This window comes from Xenopus laevis, chromosome 5L (genome assembly GCF_017654675.1).
Source record: "Xenopus laevis strain J_2021 chromosome 5L, Xenopus_laevis_v10.1, whole genome shotgun sequence".
NCBI classification, from domain to species: Eukaryota; Metazoa; Chordata; class Amphibia; order Anura; family Pipidae; genus Xenopus; species Xenopus laevis.
The window spans coordinates 64,115,905-64,142,704 of NC_054379.1; the positions used below are offsets into that span (position 1 = coordinate 64,115,905).

Consider the following 26,800-nt stretch of genomic DNA (forward strand, 5'->3'; position numbering starts at 1 on the left):
TAGATTCTCTATTCGCTTGGCATCCGTAACCAGGCTGCATCTTGGCTCTCTTCTTACCTCTCTAACCGATCATTCACTGTCTCCTATGATAACAAAACCTCATCTCCAGTTCCACTTAATGTGGGGGTGCCGCAAGGCTCCGTACGTGGTCCGCTGTTGTTCTCCCTGTACACTCTGTCTTTGGGAGATCTCCTCCATTCATTTGGCTTTAATTATCATCTGTATGCTGATGATACCCAAATATATTTATCCACCCCTTCATTAACAGCTGAAACAGAGGCTCAGATCTCTAACTGCCTCCTAGCTATCTCAAATTGGATGAACCAGCGCCACCTCAAACTCAACCTAACAAAAACTGAACTTATCATCTTTCCACCTAAGCCTGGTCCTACTCCCCTATTTACTATCTCTATTGATGGCATGCTCATTAATCCTGTGAACTCAGCTCGCTGTCTGGGGGTAATCTTTGACTCCTCTATCTCCTTCTCTGATCATATTAACACCACTGTCAAAACCTGTCACTTCTTCTTAAGCAATATTGCCAAAATCCGTCCCTTCCTTTCACCTGATACATCCAAGACGCTCATGCATGCTCTCATCCTATCCAGACTAGATTACTGTAACCTTCTACTAACTGGCCTACCGAACTCCCATCTCTCCCCTCTATAGTCTGTATTAAACACTGCTGCAAGAATTATCCTCCTCTCATCCAAAAGGGTACAGGCCCCTCCGCTGCTGAAGTCCTTATCATGGCTTCCTATAAAACAAAGAATAACTTATAAACTCCTCCTCATAATCTTCAAAGCCCTTCATTCCTCTGCACCTAACTACATCTCATCTCTTGTTTCTCTATATGTTCCTGCCTGAAACCTCCACTCCTCTCAGAGCAACCGCTTGGTTGTACCCCCCACTACTACTGCTGTTTCCCATATCAAACCCTTCTCTCATGCGACTCCTTATATTTGGAATGCCATTCCTGAATCTCTCAGGAGAGAATCCTCCTTCAATGTTTTTAAAAAAAAACTCAGACTACCTCTTGGAGCACCTGGATAACACCTGAACTGGCACTTATAGAACAGTGTAAAAAACTGTAACCCACAGCACCTTAATACCCCTCTGAATTGTGTCTGTATGTTACCCTCCCATTTAGACTTTAAGCCCTACGGGGTAGGGTCCTCTAGCCTTTTGTTTCCTTGACACTGAGCACTTAATCTGCATTGTAATTATATTTTATATTTTTGTGAATTGTATTCTAATAATGCACTTATTGTTACTTTTTATTCCAATGACCCCTTGTTTGTTACTACTAATTTATTGTTTTGTTGTACAGTGCTTTGCCCTCAAGGAGCGCTTTACAAATAAAAATATATATACATACATACATACATACATAACCTCATACTTTAAAACGATCAGTCATCCCAGATAGCCGTGTATCACAAACATCACCTTCACTTACAATGTGTCTTACCTTGGTGAGTTGTGTAAATGGTAAAGATTTCTTAAGTGATGTGGGATGGAATCTTGTGTAGTGTAAAAAGCTGTTCTTATCCATATTCTTACAGTAAATGTCTTTCTTTATTTCTGTGCCACATTTTGTTGAATGTTCAAAAAGTTTAGTGTAATTGGATCAAAGTAAATGTAAAGTTAATGTCTGTTATTAATAAAGGAAAATAAATCAAGTAAAGTATCACTTGTGCCTTTCCATATAACCAGCAAATCATCAACGTAGTGTAAATATAATAAACAATGTTTCAAATACAATGGATTGGAAAAATATATGAATCTTCCAGATGTGCCATGTATAAATTTGCATAGGTGGGGGCTACATTTCTTCCCATGACAGTGCCACATAACTAAGTAAAAGTGGTCACCAAATAAGAAGTAGTTCTGATGTAACACATTCTTTAATAAATCAAGTAAAAACATTTGCTGTGGTTCTGTATATTCTGTTGACTGTAAGTAGTGTTTAACAGCCTCAAGACCAGATACATGTGAAATAGAAGTATAAAGACTTGTAACATCAAAACTTACTAGCAAAACATCATCATCTGGCAACAAAAGATTTTTCAGTATATTGAGTAAATGTAGTGTCTTTTACATATGAATGTCATTACCTAAAAATTAGCTGATTTTAGGTAATGTGTAGAATAACGGAGTGATGGGATTCTCCTTAATCAGAAAACATTTTAAGTCCTCATCGATGAGACCCTTATCCATTGCTCTATAAACTCTATCCATAATAATACATTGCAGTATAGAGGTGAGGGAGTTGTTATAAAGTGGTCTGTACACATCAGTTTGTGATAATTGTCCCATTATTTCACCGGTGTAATAATTTTTATTTAAAACCACCAAGGCTGAGTACAATGTGCAGAATATGTCTGCTATACGTCTCGGGCATGTCACATCCAAAACATTCTGTTTATTGTTTATGGTTATGAATTTGTTTTATGTCACTTATTGGTATGGACACTCTGTGAAGAGACTATACAAAATGAACATTTTGTTTTGGTGCACACTGAACTCCATTGGATTCTACCAGAATATTGGACTTTTATGTGTATGAACTGGGGTTTGGAGGGGGGAGGGACTCAAAATCACCACCCCACTCTACCCCTATATATTCTTTTGTGTGACCCAACAGGCTTGATAACGAAAATGTTGCCCTTTTTTTGATACATATGGGCTTAATAAATCACTTTTGACACAATTCAAACAAAAAGGTGTGCATCCGGATTTTTTTTTTTGCAATTGCTTTACTGACCTTAGTGGAAGGGAAGAGTTTTCTGCGTAAGCACCCTACACTTTTAATAAGTGTTTTTGGATCGGGTTTTGCTCTCCATCGTCGTGCATTGCTGTTTGGAGGTCAGTCCTGCAACGATCACCTAGTAGGACCTATAATGACCACCCTCTTGGCTTGTTGTCTAGGGGGCTGTTATTGCTCCTGACAAAAAGTGCAAAAAGAAACCTTACTGCACAAGAATGTAGCTACTCTGTTATTGGCAGTTAGAGCCTTGGCCTGCCAGCAAATAGGAGCTACAGTATGTACTTGGCAGGTAACGGGTTGATAGTTGTGCCCTGAAATCAGAATATGTATCATTTCATATTAATCATCTGGCATCTGGCTTTATGTGCTGAATTTAATAATCTTATATAGAATTGATAACTTTTTCAATCAGATGACCTTTTTGGGCACAAAACTATTTATCTCAGTAAATACAGATTAGAAAAATGTATCATTCCACAGTTACTTACATGGTTCAATGTGTCATGCTGTATCACAAGCTTCATTAGAAATGGTTCCCTCCATATACCTTCTTGGGTAAAGGCAGGGTTTTAAAATATACAAAATATAAGCCAAGTTTTAAATGTATGCAGTCATCAAAAATAGGCCTAATTTTCATGCATCGGTTCTGTGGCTCATGGCAGTCCCAACTGCCTAAACCTCTTAGGGAATGACTTACATTCAGGGCCATAATTACCATATAGATACTTGAGTGACTGACCAAAAACCAATTCCCTCCCAAATCCTGCCCCTGGACACATGTGGCTGAGCTGAAGTTGAGGTACTTGGCTTTCTGTGTGCAGCAAGAAAACAATAAAATGAAAAAATAAAATAAATAAAAAGCAAAATAAAAAAAAAAGTTCTGTATCCTTGTAACCCTAAACATTTAGGGGCAAATTTACTTATGGTCGAATATCGAGGGTTAATTAACCCTCAATATTCGACTGCCGAATTGAAATCCTTCAACTTCGAATATCCTCAATTCAAAGGATTTTAATCCATCGATCGAACGATTTTTCTTCGACCTAAAAATTGTTCCAAAGCCTATGGGGACCTTCACCATAGGCTAACATTGACTTCAGTAGGTTTTAGGTGGCTAACTAGGGGGCCGAAGTTTTTTTTAAAGAGACAGTACTTTGACTATCGAATAGTCAAACGATTTTTAGTTCGAATCGTTAGTCGTAGGTCGAAGTAGCCAATTTGATTGTCAAAGTAGCCAAAAAAAACATTCGAAATTCAAAGTTTTTTTTGTTCTATTCCTTCACTCTAATTAAGTGGGCCCCTTAGTGCCCCATGCGCACTTCATTATCGTCTAATACCACAGACAGTGAGTTTATGGGTACACAGCCATCGAAAAAACAAATGCAAAAATTCAAAAATGCAGGTGGTATGGTTTTAAAGAGTCTATGGGGCTGATTTATTAAAGGGCGAAGTGGCTAACACTAAATCAAAGGATTTTAATCCATCGATCGAACGATTTTTCTTCGACCTAAAAATTGTTCCAAAGCCTATGGGGACCTTCACCATAGGCTAACATTGACTTCAGTAGGTTTTAGGTGGCTAACTAGGGGGCCGAAGTTTTTTTTAAAGAGACAGTACTTTGACTATCGAATAGTCAAACGATTTTTAGTTCGAATCGTTAGAGTCGTAGGTCGAAGTAGCCAATTTGATGGTCGAAGTAGCCAAAAAAACCATTTGAAATTCAAAGTTTTTTTTGTTCTATTCCTTCACTCTAATTAAGTGGGCCCCTTAGTGCCCCATGCGCACTTCATTATCGGCTAATACCACAGACAGTGAGTTTATGGGTACACAGCCATCGAAAAAACAAATGCAAAAATTCAAAAATGCAGGTGGTATGGTTTTAAAGAGTCTATGGGGCTGATTTATTAAAGGGCAAAGTGGCTAACACTAGCGACTTTTTGCCAGCGTTGCCACCCGCAGGGACATTGCCAATTCACTAACAGGTGCAGGCGCCAATTCGATATCAAGCGGGGCTGCCGCTAGTGTTCATTCGCACTCTTTCGCCAGGCATCTTTTTGCTCTTCGCCACCTCAGACCAGGCGGAGTGCTAAAAAGAAGCTAGATCTTCCTTCTGTCACTTAAATCATATCCTGTGTGCCGAAAAAGCACTAAAGTTCAAAAAACACTGGCGACTTTTCCTTTTTTTGAAGCGGCATTGCCTGCAAAAGTCCTGACTTAAACTTTTTTTGGGTAACCGGTTTGGTAACCGGTTTACTTCAACATTTCATAACATATGATTTTCAGCCTGCTTTCCCCAGGTGTACATACACACACACACACACACATTTTTCACTGTTTTTTTCTATATTGCGTACTGAACAGATTGCACTAAAATAGCTTTAATTGCACCATGCAATACCTTTTGTATTTTATTTTGGTGATTATATTATGCACAATGAGCATCAAACTGTTTGGTGGACCCCTGGCATTCATATTTAAGATATTTTATTGGTACCTAATGATATGTGGGAGATACAAAGTTGTAAGTTTAGAGATGTGTCCTTTCCAAAATATATGGTTTCCTAGGGTAAATTTATTGTTACAAGATTTTTTGTCTATGGAATCTTTTGAAGTATCATGTAGACTGTACGCTCTACGGGGCAGGGGCCTCCATCCTTTTGTCTCCTTGACACTAAGCACTTAATATGTATTATAACTGTACTTTAAATTTTTGTGTATTGTATTTTTGCACTTATTTATATTTACTATTGCAATGACCCCCTGTTTGTTATACAAATTTATTGTTCTGCTTTTCAGTGATTACCCCTCAATAAAAATATACATACAAGTATGCCAATTTCTTTTATTGGTCTTACTAAAATGTGCTGCTGGGAGTTTTTGATCTCTAGAAGTCAGAAATCCCCATACAACTATACATATCTGGTATTGGCACATTCAAAAGACTTGGGGCTTTCCAAATCTGTTTTTCCTGCATAAAATAAATGTATTTATGGTATATACAAATACAAGAGGTCCTCTTCACTCAACCCATTATCAATATATTTTTAACCTTGAAAGCAGCAAGTAAGTTGCAGGTAAAACTTAGCCCCTGTGTAAAATGTTCTGTTTAATGAAGCAATAGAATTATTACTGAATCAGATGTAAGTTGAGTGTAGGACTGGCCATACCAGGGATAACTTTGAAGTAGTTGAAAATGTATAGACAAACAATCCCTGCTTTTTTAAAGGGTAAGGCATTTTTTATGTCTCAATGTCCTAAATATATTGATAATGGGTTTAGTGCAGAGGACATCTTGTATTTGTCTATATGTATTTGGCACCCCCGCTTAATGGTTAAAATTAGTAGTGAGCACAACTTTCCCTTTATGTATTTATGTAATACAGTATATACTGTACCTATATCTTGACCAATAGCAATTCTTTCTATATTTAGAGTTATAACTATTGTTCCAAAAGTGGAAAAAATCTTAGTTTAAGTTAAATCTAAGGCTGTTATGAAAAAAAAAAGTTTTCCTAGGTAAACTAAAAGTTGCCCCCAAGAATTGCTCCTAAATTCTGAGAGCACAAAATGTTCAAAAAACATGCAAATGAAATGTGATATTCTGCTTTTGCACATGTTCCTGTGTTTTTTAGTTTGTGAAATATAATGTAACTGTGGATTAACATTTGCAAATATGTTGTTTAACACACTGGGCTCATTTATCAATACTGGGTGGCAGTAACCTATAGCAACCAGTCAGTGCTTTTTTTTCGGGCAGTTGCAGATAGAACAATGAACAACAATTTGATTGGTTGCCATGGGTAACTGCACATGATCACATTTGCTCATGTGCAGATAACCATTTCATTGATAAATGAAACCAACTGATTCCTGTAGTAGTTGTAGTTTTCAATCACAAAATTAAAGGGGTGGTTCACCTTTAAGGGCTAGTCCAATGTAAAGTCGCCTGCGCTAATGCACACAGCGATGCGTTTTCAATAGTGAGGCAACTTCGGGCGACTATAGAAAACGCATCGCCGCATGTGCATTAGCGCAGGCGACTACATTGTAGCCTATGGGGAAAACCGCTGAGGCAGTTCGTGGAGATAGTCGCTCAAAGGACGAGGCGATTAGTCGCCAGGCGACAAAATCTCCCCAAATCTCATCGTGTGGCCTTACCCAAAGTAAACGTTTAGTATGTAATAGAATGTCCAATTTTCCATTGGTTTTCATTATTTTTGATAGTTTTAAAATTATTTGCATTTTTCTTCTGACTCTCCAGCTTTCAGATGGGCGTCGCTGACCCCATTTAAAAGCAAATGCTATGTAAGGCTACACACTTGTAAGGGGAATTTCTTGACACAGTCCCCAAACATAAGAAGTCGGAAACACCAATTCTTAAAAAATGAACTTTGTTTATTTTTCTGATACATCACTGGCAGTCATATACAAATTTCAACAGACTTTTCAATTGCCGTTTCCACTTTAAACTTTCGATTGCTTTCCGACTTAGTAGTACTACCCAGCGTTTAGAATAGGGTTACTTTTCTACTCACAACCTGCTGGTCCTCATCGGTCTGGCTCGGTGATCCGGCGTACCACTACACCCCTTCACCATTCCACCAGTCCCCCGCTTCGATCATCCGGCACTCGACCAGTGCCCCTTGACCACTCCGGCGGGTACCAGCCACCTGGACTTGAAGTCTTCTACTTCCACCCTCTCTTGCCTAACAACCTCACCACTATTACCCTATCTTGAGAATTATTCCCCGGATCCTAATCCGACTACGCTCCTTGTCGGGGCAAAAGACTATCCTTTCTTGCTCCCTATCTCTGACACCTAGTGCCAGCTATTACTGAAACTTCCTATCTAGTAAACTACCTGTTTCCGGGCTGGTGTTCTTCTTCTCAGCGACACTCTTGCATCACTTTGCCTCCTCCCATCAAAAAGCCTCTGACTATGGGTGTGGCTGCCCTTTTATACTCAGTTTGGGGAAATTCCCTCTAGGGGTTGGAACACAGAACTGCTGCTAACTATAACACTCTACTGCCACCTAGTGGCTTTTTGAAATAACCATTTACACAGTGTTACATACAAATTCTCATTAACATCACATAATTCACAAACAACATTTTAACTCGAAAGACACCCACAACACAATTCACTCTCTTACACACTTATTATTGCTACTTTTTATTGCTCATCTTTCTATTCAGGCCTCTCCTATTCCAGTCTCTTCAAATCAATGCATGGTTTCTAGGTTAATTTGGACCCTAGCTACCAGATTGTTTATAAAGCAAACTGGAGAGCTACTGAATAAAAAGCTAATTAACTCAAAAACCTTAAATAATAAAAAATGAAAACCAATTGCAAATTGTCTCAGAATATCACTTTTCTGAAAAAAGCACAGTCCTTCCTATATTTTTATCTTTTTTCCTATTGGTAAACTATTACATTTTTTAACAGATCACCCCTCTTTTTATGGTTTATATACTTAAAATAGTTTAATATTTTAAAAGACAACCATTTTTTTCTGCAGTTTTAGCTCCGAATGTATTATCCCAACCTACGGGTAGAAGCAATTATCTTCAAGTTATTCTCTTAGCTTTTTTGAGGCTGTTTAGTTAATTTCCTTTTAAATTGTTCCTAGAGTGTAACTTTTTTTTTACATTCCCATTTAGGCTCGACTGAACTGTAAGCACTGTGGGAAGCCAGTCATAGATGTACGCATCGGCATGCAGTATTTTTCAGAGTACAGTAATGTTCAACAGTGTCCTCACTGCGGCAATCTAGACTACCATTTTGTGAAGCCTTTCTCTTCATTTAAAGTCTTAGAAGCCTATTGACAAAAGATTTGTTTTAGTAATAGCCATTTTATAGGTATTACTACTTTGTTACTTATCTTTTATAGGAAATATATGGGGAAAGCTACTTCTTTTCTAACTCAAAAAACTGCAGCATTTTTTTCTATATATTCTGTGCTGTTAAATGTGTAAATCGTATTTGTTTTTTCCTTTTATCTGGGAAATGTAAGATGGATATGTGACAGGTGAATGTATAATGCAAATCTAAGCCAGCAAATTGTATTACCGTACTTTGTTTTTTTTGTCCAGTTAAAGTATTTAAGCAATGTACTCTTGTGAAATGAAATAAAAGGGAAAAATTAAACCTTTTCCCATTAAGGCTAAGCACTTATAAATAATAACACTTTCTATCAAAGTAAGATTTTTTTAAAATAAATATTTAAAGCGAACTTGCATTTTTTTATTAGAATTCTCTTCCAACTTTAAAAGAAAAAAGGAGAAAGTGCGGCTTTATTGAATAGCAAAACATATTATTTCTAAAGAATGAATGTGAAAGAGCAGTTTTGAGTGCTAATTCATGAACATAAACCATGACATGTGAATCCCAAATTGACAATCGCTGCTACCTGTGAACTTTGGTAATAAATGTGTTACTATTAGTGCTTTCAGATTGCTAAAAAGCATCCGTACAGAACTGTCATGTGTTTCCTATTCAAGATAATGGGAGGTTGCAGTTTAGAGCAATTTTTCTGTGGCTGAAATATGTCCTCTGAGGTATAGAAGGAACATGCCATTCTAGGTCATTTTAGAAAAGAGGCAGTACAGAACTGCCATCTATCTAGATCTCCTTTTATCACTACACAGAATTGAGCAACAAAATATAACAATATCCCAGTCATATAGCAGCAGATGACATCTATCAAATCAGATTTTATATGTCTAGTCCAAAAACGCAACGTTTGCAGCAGTTGTGCAAATCTGCAAATCTGCAACATTCATTAAATTGATTTTAGTCTAAAGCCATTCCTTGCACTCAAGTGCACCAAAGCATCTGTTCCCCTCCTATTTGCAAATGAGCGCAATATTGTCTATTGAAGCAGCATAACCCTGGGGCTACTGCCCCTGCGACCGTAGCTCCAGGGTTCCTACAGTGCTTAGCGTCAACAAACATAGCATATGTGCCAGGTAAGGTGCATCACCACCTTGAGGCTGAAAAGGTACTAGAATTTTGGGAAAAATACTGCATTGTGGTTGAAACTGCATTTGCATACTGCACTTGCATTTGTAAATAGTCCCGATTATTCCTGCAGAGGCTTCTTAGCATTTCCTGATTAGTAAAAATATCGCCTGTCATCAAGCACTTTCTTGAACTTGCTCAGATATAAATTTTTTACCTCCAAGCAATTATTTGAGATAACTTAATTGTTTGTTCTTTGTGGTATATCTTAAAACTGTTACCTCCAGGCATCACTGCACAATTTGCTTTTGAAGTTGCCATCATTCTCCCCACATAAAACAGAACAATGTGTAACCTCTCAGCGTTATGTTAAAGTGGTGGTTCACCTTCAAGTTAACTTTTAGTATGTCATAGAATGACTAGTGCTAAGCAACTTTCCAGTTGGTCTTCATTATTTATTTCCTATATTTTATTTATTGTTATTGCTACTTTTTAATTACTCATCTTTCTGTTCAGGCCCTCTCCTATTCATATTCCAGTCTCATATTCAAATCAATGCATGGTTGCTAGGGTATTTTGGACCTGAGTTTGAAACGAATTGCAAATTCTCAGAATCTCTCTCTCTATATCATACTAAACGTTAACTCAAAGGAGAACAACCCCTTTAAAGAGGACCTGTCATCCAGTCATAAGCTGTATAACAAAATTCATTTTTAAATTAAACATAAAATGCTATCTCTTTTTTTAAATGAATGCATCCATACCTGTTATTAACTCTTAGCTGGGAATCAAATATTGCCTCTGCACCTCTATGCACAGGGCAAAGCAATCACTTCTCATCATTTCTCAATCATTTATGCACTTCATAGATGTCCCTGCTTTCTTTACATACACCCTCTCTCCTCTCGCTCTGTGTAATCTGTGCACGGGCATGCACATCAGATTCTCTTTTATGGCTCATAGAATGTCATTTTGGATGATGCAAAGCTTACTTGGTTATTGATTTCCTAAAAATAGTCACAAAAATAGATCTCCCGCTAGAGGTCTATAATGCTATCTAATGTACTTATAAAGAGTAATCATGTCCCCTCGCAAGCATCTTTTCTCCAGAGAAAACAACCCCAACCGTGACAATCTACCCTTACCCCTAGTTTAAATCTTCCATCCCCTTAACCAGTTTAGTTACACATCTCCGGCTCTCTCTCCAGCTAATGTATATCCTTTTTAAGGACCAGAGCGTAATACTGCACTGCATACTCCAGACAAGGCCTTACCAGGGACCTATAAAGATGCATAGTTATGTTATGTTTTTATTCCTTGAGTTAATGCCCTTTTTATGCAAGACAGCACTTTAGTAGCCAAGTCACAGAATGACACAAATATTTTAATAACACTGGAAATTCTAAACATCAAGATCATTTAAAAAAAATAAAACATAATATATTTATTCATATGCTGTGCAAAGTCAAAGTAAACTTTATTGTCATCTCAGCAGTATACAAATATACAGTGAGACGAGAAGACATGGCTCCAGCTAGTACATATCACAAAAAGGCACTTACAATAAATATGTAAACATGAAATGTGCAATATATTGGCAGAAATTGGATATATACATGTGTAAACCTTTAGAATTGTGCAAATAAATTAACAGTTCACAAAGTTAAGTTCACAGTTCAGGTGTGTCTGGAATGTAGTGGGAGGGCAGGCAGTGTGTTGAGGAGTCTGATCGCTTGCGGAAAAAAGCTTTCTCGCAGCCTGGTTGTTCGGGCTTTAATACTGCGAAAGCATCTGCTGGATGGGAGCAGCGTGAACAGTCCGTGTGAGAGGTGTGTGGAGTCCAGTGCAATGCAGGAGGCCTTTCTTGCACAGCGCTTGTGGAAGATGTCCTGCAGTGATGGAAGAGCCACTCCAATGATGTTGCCAGCTGCTCTGACAGTCTGCTGTAGGCTTTTCCGGTCAGCAGAGCTGGCACTACTGTACCAGATGGAGATGCAGCTCGTCAGGACGTTCTCTATGGTGCCCCTGTAGAACACTGTGAGGGTGGGAGGTGGAAGGCTGGCCCGTTTCAGTCGTCTTAGGAAGTGAAGACACTGCTGAGCCTTTTTGGTGATGGAGGCGGTGTTGGTGGTCCAGGTGAGGTCATCAGAGATGTGGACAGAGAATTTGGTGTTCTTTACTGTCTCTACTGTGGAGCCGTTGATGTTGAGTGGTGTGTGAGCAGGGAGAGTTCTCCTGAAGTCGACGATCATCTCTTTCGTTTTATCCACATTCAGTGACAGGTTGTTCTCACTGCACCAGACCGCCAGCTGCTGAACCTCCTCTCTGTACGCCGACTCGTTGTTGTGGCTGATGAGCCCCACCACAGTTGTGTCATCGGTGAACTTGATGATGTGGTTCGAACTGTGTCTAGCTTTGCAGTCATGTGTCAGCAATGTGTACAACAACGGGCTGAGAACACATCCTTGAGGAGCTCCTGTGCTCAATCTGATGGTGCTGGAAACCTTGTTGCCGATACGAACAGACTGAGGCCTCTCTGACAGAAAGTCCAAGATCCAATTGCACAAAGAGGTACTCAATCCCAGCTCTCTTAGTTTCCCACTCAGCTTTTGAGGGATGATGGTATTAAATGGTGAGCTAAAGTCTATAAACAGCATTCTCACATAACTGTCTTTCTTGTCCAGATGAGTTAGTGAGAGGTGGAGTACAGAAGATATGGCATCCTCAGTTGACCTGTTTGGCCGATATGCAAATTGTAGGGGTCCAGTGAGCGGGGGAGGGTGCTCTTGATGTGTGCCATCACAAATCTCTCAAAGCATTTCATGATGACCGGGGTTAGTGCAACAGGGCGGTAGTCATTCAGGCAGGTTACTGAAGATTTCTTTGGCACTGGAATGATGGTGGTGGACTTGAAGCATGTGGGGATGATCATCATCTGGTTTAGCGATGTGTTGGAAATGTCAGTGAAGACGTCAGCCAGCTGATCAGCACAGTCTCTGAGCACACGACCAGGAATGTTGTCTGGTCCGGCAGCCTTTTGTGGATTGACCTTGGTTAAGGTTCGCCTCACGTCGGCCGTGGGTAGACAGATGACTTGGTCGGTGAGAGGAAGTGTGGCTTTCCTCACAGGCTCTTTGTTTAGAGCGTCAAACCGTGCGTAGAACTTCAGTTCCTCTGGGAGTGTGGCATCTTCCTCGCTGCTGCTCCGCGCAGGCTTGTACTGTGTGATAGCCTGAATGCCTTGCCATAAGTTGCGTGAGTCTTTTGAATTGTCAAAATGATTTTGAACCTCCAGTGTGTACTCCTGCTTTGCTTGGCGGATGGTTCGAGAGAGGTTGGCCCTAGCCGTCCGGGTGTGTTGTTTGAAGCTTGTTGATAGCCTCGTACAGCTCTCCTAGCGCCAGGTTAACATTTGAGCTAGGCGGCATGTACACAGCCTCCGTTGCTAAGATGGAACACCAGCAATTAAACTCGTAAAAGGAAATTGAATGTCTCAGTGGAAAAGAGGAGCTTAAAGGGGGTATGTAAATTATGTGTAAATATAGAAGGGGATCATACAATAATCTTTCAGGAAACGGTAGGTTCTGTGAAATATTCAGAAAGGGTTTTATTCTTTACAGTGAGAGCTGTAACGTTGTGTAATTTTCTCCCTGCATCAGTTGTACTGCCTGATACATTAGATAGCTTTAAGAAGGGGTTGGATGGCTTCTTAAACAAGTGAGGAAATACAGGGTTAATGAAAATAGCACATTTTTTTCGCCACTCTGAGGCAAATTAGAGAGGCTTTAGACAGATTTTTTTTGCCTTCCTCTGGATAAACTAGCAGTTGGCAGTTTTTACATAAAAGGTTGAACTGAATGGATATGCTTGTATTGTTTGCAACCTAACAATATGCATGAAGCATGCTGTACCTAGTAAGTTTGGTTGAAAAAAGACACCTATCCATCAAGTTCAACCTTTTAAGTCCATATATAACCTGCCTAACTGCTAGTTGATCCAGAGTAAGACAAAAACCCCATTTGAAGCCTCTCCCATTTGCCTCAGAGGGGGAAAAATTCCTTCCTGACTCCAAAGTATATATGTGCATAACTAAATTTGCATGGTAAAATTTTCATACCCTCATACATATACAGTTTTTCCAGAAAAAAACCTGTATAATTGCAAAACGTTTACAGTATTATCTACAGTTTTTGTACTTGATTTTTAAAAATGTCTGTATTTTAATCTCAATTTTACTTCCAAATACATATTTCTATAACGAAAGTCATTTTGGGATGCACCCTAGGTGTTCGATCACCAATCTTTCCCTATTATTTGTATTTTCACTTTAAATTATTTGGAAATAGCTCTGGATACTTGTAATTACTGACAGGAAACTTTAATTGTAGCTTTCTAGAGGATAATTTAACCATTGTACCATATTTTAACAATTTTAAATTAATATCAGTGAGAACCGTCCTTAGATAATTACATGAAATTTGCCTCCTAATTTGTCATAAACCTTAGTTTAATAAACAAAGAGGGACAGAGGCAATAGAAAATGAGGAGGGGTATGTCTGTTTGTTAGGCAGGATTTAAAAAGGAGGAGGTTATGTTAGAAAATGAGGGGGCAGAAGTCTTATGGGTGGAGTTCCTCACCAAATGTAAAGAGTCCAGGAAATTAATTGTAGAAGTATGCTATATAGACCCCCTAATGTAAGTAAGGAGGAGGAGGCTAAGCTCCTGATGCAAATAGAAAAGGCTGCTAGTTTGGGTAAAGTAATGATAATGGGGGATTTTAATTACCCAGATACTGACTGGAGCAACAGTACTGCCAGATCAGTTAATGGGAACAAGTTTCTAAACTTGTTGCATGACAATTTTATTGCACAGGTTGTTGAGCCGCCAACGAGAAAAATGCTTTTCTGGATCTAGTGATCTCAAATGACCCAAAACTAATAGCAAATATGCAAGTCATTGAACCCCTGGGTAATAGTGTCCATAATGTTATATCATTTAATGTCTGGTGCAAAAAACAAATATACACTGGGGCAACAAAAACCATGAATTTCAGAAAAGCTAATTTTAGTGCCATGAGGGCTGCCATTCAGAGCATTGCTTGGGGCATTATGTTTTCAGCTAAAAATACAGAACAGAATTGGTTGTCATTTAAAATATTACATAGTTTAGGTTCTCAATTTATTCCCTTAAGGAGTAAATTTAGAAGCACTAAGAATCACCCTATGTGGCTTAATATAGAAGTAAAGAAGTTATTAGGAAAGAAGACAAAGGCATTTAAAAACTACAAGTCTGTGAGGACAGAAGTTGCATTTAATGAATATAAATGTTGTAAAACAATAATCCGGAAGGCAAAGAAAGGTAATGAAGAGTGCGGGTTGAGAGTGTTGCTCCTTTAAATAATGGTACCAGTATGGTTGTAACAGATACAGAAAAGGCAAATGTGCTAAATCAGTTCTTTTCTAAAGTGTATACAATAGAGGAGTCTGAGTTCCCAGGCTCACTTCATAGCTGCACTGATGGTTTAGCTCAATCTAGTCAGTGGCTGACTAGGATATGGTTCATTAAGATTTAAAAAAAATTCATGTAAACCAGGCTCCAGGGCCTGATGGCATAAACCCCCGGGTTTGAAGTGAGTTTAGTTCAGTTTTAGACCGGCCCCTATTTCTGATTTTCTCAGATTCGCTTTCATCTGGTATGGTACCTATGGATTGGAGAAAATATGTCATTCCAATAATTAAAGAGATTACAATCTCAGTTTGGCAATTATAGGCCAGTAATTTGACTGTGGTGTGCAAATTATTCGAAGGCTTGCTAAGGGATCACATTCAAAATTTTGTTATAGTGAATGGCATTATGAGCAGCAATCCACATGGCTTTATGAAGGATAGGTCATGTCAGATAAATTTGATGAGGTAAGTAAGACACTGGACAGTAGGGGGCGGTAGATGTCATCTATTTGGATTTTGCCAAAGCGTTTGACGCCGTGCTACACAAACGACTGCTTTCTAAACTAAGGTCTGTTGGGCTTAATGAAGTCATTTGCACATGGATAGGAAACTGACTACCGGATAGGGTACAGAGGGTGGTTGTTAATGGTATATTCTTTTCATGGAGTAAGGTTCTTAGTGGGGTCCCTCAGGGCTCGGTATTGGGTCCACTTGCATTTAACTTGTTCATGAATGACTTAGGGGAGGGTATTGTAAGTAATGTATCAGTGTTTGCAGATGACACAAAAGTATTCAGCCCAATTAATTCCATCCAGGATGCGGCATCCTTGCAACAGGATCTTGACAAACTGGCAATATGGGCAGCTAAGTGGCAAATGAGATTCAATGTTGATAAATGTAAAGTCATGCACCTGGGATGTAAAAAATATCCAAGCCACTTATACCCTTAATGGGACTGCACAAGGCAAATGCATTACGGAAAAGGACCTTTTTTGGAGTCTTTGATAAACTTGGCTGTAGCAAGCAAAGCTAGTCAGCAGCATCAAGGGCAAATAAGGTCTTGAGCTGTATTAAAAGGGGCATAGATTCACGGCAGGTGGGGGACATTCTTCTACTTTATAGAACACTGGTAAGGCCCCATCTAGAATATGCCATACAGTATCAGGATCATATAATAATCTCTCTAATGCTTTATTTACCAGTAGGTCTTTCTAGCTGACACAAGGTCACCCATTCTGATTAGAAGAAAAGAGGTTCCGCCTAAATATTCAGAAGGGTTTTTTTTGTTTTTTTTTACAGTGAGAGCTGTGAAGATGTGGAATTCTCTCCTTGAATCAGTCGTACAGGCTGATACATTAGATAGCTTTAAAATCGGGTTGGATGGCTTTTTAGCAAGTGAGGGAATACAGGCTTATGGAAGATATCTTATTGTACAATTTGATCCAGGGACTAGTCCAGTTGCCATTTTGAAGTCAGGAAAGGTATTTTTTCCCCCTCTGAGGCAAATTGGAGAGGTTTCACATGGGTTTTTTTTTGCCTTCCTCTGGATCAGCTAGCAATTAGGCAGGTTAAAATGTAGAACTTGATGGATGTCTTTTTTCAACCTAACTTACTATGTGTTACTATGTAGGCAGCACTTAAATTAATGCTTATTTAATTAGGAATGCAGTATAGTTCCTATCTTAATGCAAGTTAAACTGAATTCGATTCAAAGTAAAATAGTTCGAATATTCGATAATGGAAGTACTGTCTCTTTAAAAAAACTTCGACTTCAATACCTCGCCAAATTAAACCTGCCGAAGTCCTATGTTAGCCTATGGGGACCTTCTACCGCATTTTTCTAAGTCACACATCGAAGTAAAATCGTTCGATCGTATGCTACAATCGTTAGATTCAAACCATTTTAATCGTTCGATCGAAAGATTTTACTTCGATCGTTCAATGGCCAAATTCGGTGAAAAATACTTTGACTTCAATTTTCAAAGTCAAAGAATTTCAATTTGATGGTCGAATTTCGAAGTATTTATCACTTTGAAATTCGATCCTTGATAAATCTGCCCCTAAGTGTTACCTGATTTTTATCAAGCACAGGAAAATATAGGCCCCTCAATGTTTGGAGTGAAATGTGAAAAGACTTGAGTTACTAAAGTTGGCCATACCTACAGATTTTTTTTATACAATTTTATTCAGTTTCTGACTGAACTGTATAATCTTATCTGCATCTTATCTGATTCTGTGCATGTGTGGGCCAATCAGTTGACCCAGGGGGGCTGCACCTTTGCCAAATGACTGGGCCAGTATGCCATGGGAAGTTCTCTTGATCTGTGCAATTGGGGTATCCTTGTGTTTGGTCAAGTTGTACCAATACTAATCCAGTAACCACATGAGTCAATTTTGTCATGTACACACTTTTGTGTGTACGAGTATTTTATGTACGAGAACACAGCCGATTTGGAAAGGTCTATGTCTCCTGAACGCGGCAATACCAAATATATATAGTTTTTTGGAGATTTCTCACTTGTGTAGCTCAAAATCTACAAGTAGTACACTACCACATTTCCAAAGCACCGCTCCCCAAATGGCATACTTCTGATTTCAAGGCCAAACATTCCACTAACAGTAGGTTTACACTAGAAAACTACCCTTTATTAGAAGGAACAGATTCTGGTGAATCAAAAATGGGTAAATATATCTTTGTACTCCAAACTACCAAGTTGCAATTGTTTCCTAAATTTATAATGTTATATAGAAATTGGTGAATTTTTTGAAAAATGACCTCAAAGCTTCCACTCTACAGCATCATATCTCCCACACATCATGGGTCAATGGGTCTTAAGTCTGATAACCATAGATCCTCTTTTAGAAGAAGACGCCTCCCTAGAACACTATTAACAGTGGATAGTTCCGACCAATCGACAGACTCTGACACAACCCCTGAGACCAACACCTCCAAACCTTTTTTAGGGGTAAAGACACAATCCACAATAGACAAAGACAAGGAAAGAGGAATAGGGGCCACACCAGATGGGGGGGGGGGCACGGCTACAAAAGGAAAACCCCCCCAGGAACAGGAGAACATAATATTTAACCATTTAACCTCAGTAAACACATCTTGACTCCAGGAGAAATGTCTTTAATCTCTAAGGGTTTGTGTTTTGTACCTTGCAACACTCCTAACAACCTGGATATATTGATTGATATCCATAGATTCCAACGGAAACTTAAGCTAAAGGAGCATTTTAAGGGGACCCCTGAACAAACTAGACCCATATTTAAGAACAAGAGCCACCCAACACACCTGCACCCATCAGGACTTTTGGCAAAATAGTTAGCAGGGATATGAATTATAAGCATAACGATGGAAAGATGTTCAACAATGTATCCCCACTGGAGAGACAAGCCATTAAGACATTAAAATCTGACAATGACCTAGTAATATTACCAGCGGACAAAGGTGGGGCTATAGTCCTACTTGACTATATGTACTATAAAAATGAGATACTGAACTAATTAGCAGACACAGGGACGTACAGGCTACTTCCGAGAGATCCCACCTCTAGGTTCAAACAGGAACTAGATGAGGAGTTGCAATTAGCAAAAAATGCGGGGTGGATTGATCAGAACAGCTATAGCTACCTAATTACAGAATACCCCCGGACCCCTATTATGTATAATTACCTAAGGTCCACAAATCTCTATCCTCCCCACCTGGCAGACCCATCATCTCTGCAGTGGATCCCTATACCAAACTGTCTCCACCTTTATTGATCATTTCCTACAACCACTTGTACAACTCATGCCATCATTCACACAGGACTCCCGTCAAGCATTAACAAAACATCCCTCCACATACAGGTCACGATGGATGTAACCAGTTTATATACAGTTATTCCGCACCAACAGGGAATTGCAGCTTGCAGGAAAGCCCTATTGACCTCACATACTGGAACCGTGCCCACTGAATTTCTTTTGCATCTATTAGAACTGACATTAACCAGGAACTTTTTTAGATTTGAAAAATCTTATTACCTCCAAGTCTCTGGGACAGCTATGGGAAGTGCGCTCGTGCCTTCCTATGCTAACCTCTTTATGTGTGAATTTGAAACTGCCTACATTTTGCCGAAACTTTGGACAGAAATTCTCACTTATTTTCGCTATATAGATGTTATTTTGTTGATATGGACATCCTCCAGGGATGCGCTGTTATCATTCCATCAACAACTGAATGACCTTGATACCCCTATCAAACTTACCTTGAAATATGATGCTAATGATATTGACTATTTGGACCTCAACATCTATCTTTCTGACTCACACTTAGGCACGAGACTGTTAAGAAAACCAACGGACAGGAACTCTGTCCTACATGCCAGAAGCAACCATGCTCCTGCCACTATCAGGGGTATTCCGTACTCACAATTCCTTCGGGTTATACGAAATAGCTCAATTGATACTGCTTTGGAACAGATAAGCGAAATGTATAATCGATTCCTGGAATGGGGATACTCAATGTACAAGTCGAACGAGCACTACATCATACGCAATTGTCACTTCTGGTGACAAAACAGGTTAACAACAAAGCAGTCACTCCACTGATCTTCACTACCACGTACTCAGCTGCCTCCCCTAGATTGTCAACCAGCATCAAGGAACACTGGCCAATGTTATATATGGACGAATCCCTGTCTTTACATCAAGTCCCAAAACCAATGATGGGCTATAAGAAAGGGCATAGCTTGAGGGATCTCCTGATGTGTACAGACTTCCTGAGGATGGAACACTCTCTGGTGTCTGGTTCCGGTATGAGTTCTGGTCCACCTCTGCTGGTTTTAGACACGGGTCGCGTGTACAGTATGTTGTCTCCCTCTCAGAAAACATTTCTTTGTAACACTTTTCCTCTATTACACGGGACGATCATTAAAGTGTTTATGTAGGTTGCTAGGGATCCCTAGCAACTACTTTTTGGCTCCAGTTGCAGCCATATATATATCTTGTATGTATATATATATATATATATATATATATATATATATATATATATATATATATAATATATATATATATATATATATAATATATATATATATATATATATATATATATAAATATATATATATATATATAAATATATAGATATAAAATATATATATATATTTGCATGTGCACATTTTGGCACATCGCTACAGAAGCACAAGCATCTCTGCTGATTAAGCAGTCAGCCATAGTACACGCGACGGACCGAGTGAGCATCAACTGGGACGAGAACCGTCTTTGGACGGGAACCGGCTACAATACGGAAACAAGGCTCCACCTCCCCCGACACACCAAAAGGTTTTAACTGCAACTGACACGGGACTCGTGAATGCGCTGAATGGGATCTCCTCAAACTAAGATTTTGACTGCTCTACAAAGCTGCACTGCTCCTGCCTCACTGATTGCTGTGACAGGTGCTTACCTGAGGGAGGCATTCCAGCGCAGCTAACAGACAGCTGAGAACCCTCCACGGTTCCTTGGGGGCACAGATTGGATGCAACCATTATAACAGGTACTCTGAATTCTCAATACCAGTGTGAACTGAGCACTCATGCATTATATAATAGACACCTCACATAGCAAACCCTTGCATCTCTTGACTCATCACCCTTCAGCCCAGCTATTCAACATATAATAACCACCAGCCCCTGCAACTCCCCTGCCACCTCCTTGTCCATTCTCAACCCCATTTTTCAGCCTCACTAGTCCTGTATTTGGCAGGCTACTAGTGATGGATGACCAGGCTTCCCAACTTATGTTTGATGTGGACACCAGTAGGGAGTTAACTTTCTCCACACAGGACGCGGATCGCATCCTTTTTCCAGAATCACCCACAGACATAACAGTGACAAATTCTGCCCTAGATATCTACCACAATCTATTGAATCTAAAGAAAAGGGAGATTGACCTACAACTACACGGGGTGTATCTGTCAAATTATAATAGGCAGAAATTGATTCCACAGGGATTCAGAATCACTAACATTCCTACCCTGGGCAGGAGCAATCCCGAATTTTGCAGCAAATGGTGCGGCATACTGAACAGTTGCTCCTTTGATCTTATTTTGTTGGTAGTGGAACAGGTGGGGAAGGAACTAGCCAAAATAAAACAGGACATTAAGAACACAGAGGAACAATACCTTGACTGTCTTAAAAACTATACAACATCTGACTGGCTAGGCAAAATCAAAACACTCTTAGACAAACACAAACAGGGCTTAACCAGCTTTAAGCAAAATAAACTCAGAAAAGTATCTGATGACTACAAGAATAAACGGGTCTATGGTTGGTTAATGGGTCGCAATAATACCTTCAGAAGGGGCCCCTTTGTACGGAGGAAGCATCTCCCCAAATCCCTGCAAACCATAGACAGTTCTGACCAGTCTACTGATTCTGACTCAGGAGTAGATCCTAAAGGCACAGATTATTTTTTAGGGGTTGCCACCCGCTCCAAGAAGGACCAAGGAAGGAGAAAAGAAGACGAAGACACACCAGGAGGGGGGGATTGCATTACTAAACAAAGGTCTGTCATTTATTCCACAAAACAAACTCGATTCTTTTGATTTACTAGTTGATATAAATAAGTTCCAGAGAAAACTGAAATTGAAAGAACACTTCCAGGATACCCCCAATATAATCATGCCACCCTTTTGAGGTAAAAGTACCTTTGACCCCCCCAACACTCCTGCGGCCATTCACACCTTTAGTAAAGTACTAAACAAGGAGGCTATAGCCAGTACACAACAATGCCGTTTATTCCCTAACCTTTCACGGATAGAAAGGGAAACCATTGGTACCCTTAAGGGCGATAAAGATTTAGTCATTCGACCTGCCGTCTTACTAGACTACACATACTATCGCAACGAAATATTGACACAGTTGTCTGATTCCTCGACTTACCAGCTACTGATGGGGGACCCCACATCTAGATATAAAATAGAATTATACAGTTTTCTCACAATGGGACATAGGGCCGGGTGAATTAACGATGATACACTAAACTATATGACAACAGAACACCCACGCACCCCAATCATCTACAGCTGGTGGCCAGACATTTTCTCAACAAGGGCCATGGGTTGCCCACTTTCAAATGCATGGCCATTGATCACCAGCCACCCCTACCTAGGGGCGGGGACCGTGATCTTGCCCTCCTATGAAGAGAAGCAGATGGATCTATAGATTGGACACTTTGTCCCCTAGGGGCTTGAATGAGTCCCTACCTCTGGAATGTTAAGCTTAATTTCAGCTGACTAGCCTTTGGCCTATAGACTGTAGATGTTCCATGGCTTGCCTACGGCCCACGTACAATTGATTTATTGTTTTATCTATTGTTTCAGATTAGACACTGCACCCTCACAAGGCACAACATTGGTCTCGGACACACGTAAGTGGTCTCCAGTACAAAGGTTTGGACTAGGAGGGACCATATGCGCACTGGTACGTGGGGAACGTTAGAGCAAATGCACTTGACCCTACATCCCCATACCCTAGGATGTGCAACTGAGAGGACTCACACACCATTTTTGGCAGTGTTGACACAGGTGGTTCCGGTTCAGTATGGTCCTCATTCATGTGAGTACCTGATACAGGGACTAACCACCGACTCTTAATAGTGGTGAACGGGTAGCCATATGGGGACCAAGACAATTACCAGATTAGGCTCAGTGACCAATATACACAGAGCAAAACTGAATGGAGTATTTTGCTTCTAACCATGGCTTATTCTATTGGATAGCCCACCCACCTCTACCAAGCCTTTGGGAAACTCGCTTGTGCTGATTTGAGCGTTGAATATATCACCCCAGCAATCCACTACCACGTTGGTTTAGTTTGCGGTACATTGCTTGAGTGGGCCTAAGATTGTAGTCATGTACTTATTGACCCGGTGTTAAGACCAGTGTGCACTTTTCACCTTGACAGATGGGACACAAATATTTCACACAGTGTTTTCTGGTTCACACAGACTGGGATACTTGGTGGGTTGATCACTCAGGGTGGGGGTGGAGCTATCTGGTTGCCATGCAACAATTTTGGCGCCTTTTTTTGAATTTAAACTGCCACTTGTTTGTTTAGCACTGTTTGTCCTTGGGAAAGTTGTGCTCACCACTCATTTTTAAAAACCATTAGGCAGGGGTGCAATGAGGCTGTGACCACAAAATACATATAGACACATACAACAGTCCTCTGCACTCAACCCATTATCAATATATTTAAGACAGAGAGATTTTGTGCATACTGCTACTGAAAAATGCCTTACCCTTTAAACGAAACAGGGATTGTTTGGCATATATGACAATATATTTAAGCTGGCCAACTACGTCAAAGTCATCCCATATCTGGCCAGTCCTATGCTCAATTTACATCTGATTCATTAAGAATTCTATTGCTTCATTATACATTTTACAAAAGGGACTAGTTTTACCTGCAACTTACTTGCTGCTTTCAAAGTAAAACTCCCAAACTTGGCTGCCCGTGTGTGTGTGTATATATATATTGTATTGTATAAGATTGTAGTGATTATTTAAATATTTGTAGAATTCATCAATAGAATTCAAGGTGCCATTCCATATGAACAGCAGATCATCGATGTATCTGCCATACCAGACTATGTGTTTACGAAAGGGGTTAGCACTTCCATAGATGCGACACTGCTCCCACCGACCCATATACATGTTGGCATAGGAAGGGGCAAATGACGCCCCCATGGCAGTGCCACATCTCTGGAGGTCGTAACCCCTGTCGCAGTGAAAAAAATTGTGTGTTAATAAATCACTACAATCTTCAATTATCACGTGTTATGCCCCCAGCATTGTTTTATAGTTTGTATTGCATCAGCTTGTCATTCATTTGTATGGTTATGCCAATTTGTATGGTTATGCCTTTATTATAGAAATTTCCTTCACCACCACCATGTGATCCTGTGTGATACCAGGAAATGATCACCGTAGCTGCCATCTTCATAGTGTACACAGATAGCTTGCCACTATCCGCAGCAATCCTACCCCATCCAGTCTCATGGTAGCATCATTGGTAGGTATTGTTTATAGTCCAAGCCTATTTATAAAGGCAGATATTTATTTGCCTGTTTTGTACCATGATGCAAGTTTATATCCGTTTATATGCAGCTACCTCATGGCCAGTTATACTGTATGTACCCCCTTAGGTATCTAGGCCCTGTCTTTATTATATGTAGATGCCTCTCGCCCCCTTAGTTTATATGCTCCACAGTGTTTAATGTATATATATATTATGCTATACTGTACTGAGCTGTGTCAGTGGGTTAATGAAGGAAGGAGTTTAGCTGCATGTCAAGCTACACACTATCCCAGGGTAACACGTAGTGAGGACGGAACAGTAAAAAAACGGCTATCCAACAGGTGGATCTATAGCTTTACTGCATCTCAGTAAAACAACGGCTATCCAGCAGCTGGAGCTGCGGTTTACTGCATGTGCAGTAAAACAACGGCTATCAAGCAGGCAGATGAACTACAACTCACTGCATGCATATACAACTTCCTAGTACAGTGATTCAGATAACCTCACGCTTAGAAGCATCAAGCATCTCTACAAAACCTAGCCATAGAGAGGGAAGCTGCAGCGGCCATAGCTGAAGCAGAAGCTATAGAGACAATCATACACCCTGATAGGGAAAGACACAGCAGGGTGCCTAATCTGGAGGTTGGTACCCAAGACCAACTACAATGCACCTCTGAATATGTCTACCAACACTCCAAACACTATACAGATTCTCTTTCAGCACAAGGAACAGGTGAACATGTTACTGGTGAGCCCGAGCAAGAATGCAGTTCGGGACAGTACATCAGCAGCAAGTAACAAGTGCACCAAAGAGTCTCTGCTGATCAAAGTGATGTCGCTTACAGCACCCACACCAGCCAAGTACCCAGGCCTAAGGGTAACCCTGCACCAGCTTCCTCTACAATTTTGATAAGGAGGTCTATTTCCTCACTGTGTGAAAGGTTTAAGTCTCTGATAGTGTTTTTGGAACTGAGTCTGCCGAGCATGCCAAAAGGATCAGGGTAATCAACATAAATCACCCAGAGACTGGTCTCAGAATGATCAGGCACAGACTTAACGAGTGCTACGGCTCAGCAGATGTAGTAGAAAATGCACTCTTAAAGAGAATTGATGACTTCCCTAAAATATCTAATAAATGTTACCAAAAACTTAGGGAACTAAGTGACTTGCTAATGGAACTACAGGTAGCCAAAGCCGAAGGGGACTTACCGGGGCTTGCATTCCTTGACACAGCCAGAGGTGTTAACCCCATAGTGCAAAAGTTGCCCTACAACTTATAAGAGCAGTGGATGGCACATAGGTTAAAGTTCACTATATTCATGGACTTTATATACAAACAAGCCAAGATGAGAAATTACCCCAGTTTTGATTTCCACCCCTTCAGCACCTAACACTCGCAAAACAGTTCACAAAACTAATGTTCCCCTTTAGGTATCTAGGCCTTGTCTATATTATATGTAGATGCCACTCACCCCCTTAGTGTATATGCTCCACAGTGTTTAATGTGTGTATATATATATATATATATATATATATATATATATATATATATATATATATATATATATATATATATATATATATATATATTATGCTATATTGTACTGCTTTACTGAGCACTGTCATTTTCTATCTTTCCCTAGTTTTACACCTTGCCCTTTGTTAATAAACTGAAGCTCAATAACCTGTGTCAGTGGGTTAATGAAGGAAGGAGTTTAGCTGCATGTCAAGCTACACACTACCACAGGGTAACACGTAGTGAGGACAGAACAACATGAGCATCATAAAGAAGAAATCAACTTTTTAGATTTGACTTTGAAAGGAAACCCTCACACGAGGACTATTGACACGGAAATTTTTAGGAAACCCACGACAGGCAATACAATTCTTAAATACAATAGCTGCCACCCTAAACATACGCTAAATAGCATTCCTTACAGCCAGTTTGTGAGGTTTCGCAGAAACTGCAGTCAGGATGCTACATATGACAATCAATCCAAATTGTTAGGTGATAGACTGCAGGACAGAGGATACCCCAGACATCTTATCAGAAACGCATATGAGAAAGTGAACAATACACCTATATTAGGGAAAGAGAAAATTAAAGGGATACTGTCATGGGAAAACATGTTTTTTTGTTTGTTTCCCAGCTGCATTTTCCCAGCTGCCTCCAGTCATGTTTCTTGTGCTCTGATAGACTTCAATCACTGCTGTTTGAATCAGGCTGCTGACTGGAATAAAGCAACTTAAAGCAAACAAATCAACTGAAAAGGATAAGTATTTATTAACTGCTATTTTATATTAAGGTTTATATTTAACTACTGTGGTTTTATTTTTTAAAGGTTTTTTTCTGTCTTGGGTGCTAAACAGCAAAGTTTGGTGTGCTAGTGTGCTTACAGCAAGTTTGTCACAACCTGCTTTACTTTGCAGTTAGTTTTCCCTCCGTTTGAGGGGGTGGGGTTTGATTAGTTGCACCTAAACAGACTGTATTAATAGAACCCCTGGGACTCCAGTGAGTCTGTTTGAATCAGGCTGCTGACTGGAATAAAGC

The 26,800-nt window shown here is 39.8% G+C and overlaps 1 protein-coding gene across 2 annotated transcripts in view; it reads left to right on the forward strand.

Moving 5' to 3' along the window:
• The window catches only part of heca.L (hdc homolog, cell cycle regulator L homeolog), a 59,100-nt gene extending 50,097 nt beyond the window's left edge, over positions 1 to 9,003 (forward strand). The window contains exon 6 of one of the 2 annotated variants that reach the window (XM_041562163.1): positions 8,432 to 8,546. Coding sequence is in view for 1 of the 2 variants with exons in the window: in XM_041562162.1 (XP_041418096.1) it covers positions 8,432 to 8,596 (165 nt within the window). In the remaining variant the exon portion in view is untranslated. Of the gene's footprint in view, positions 1 to 8,431 lie in introns of both variants that reach the window. The other variant, XM_041562162.1, reaches the window with a different exon arrangement.
• The last annotated feature ends 17,797 nt before the right edge of the window (positions 9,004 to 26,800 follow it).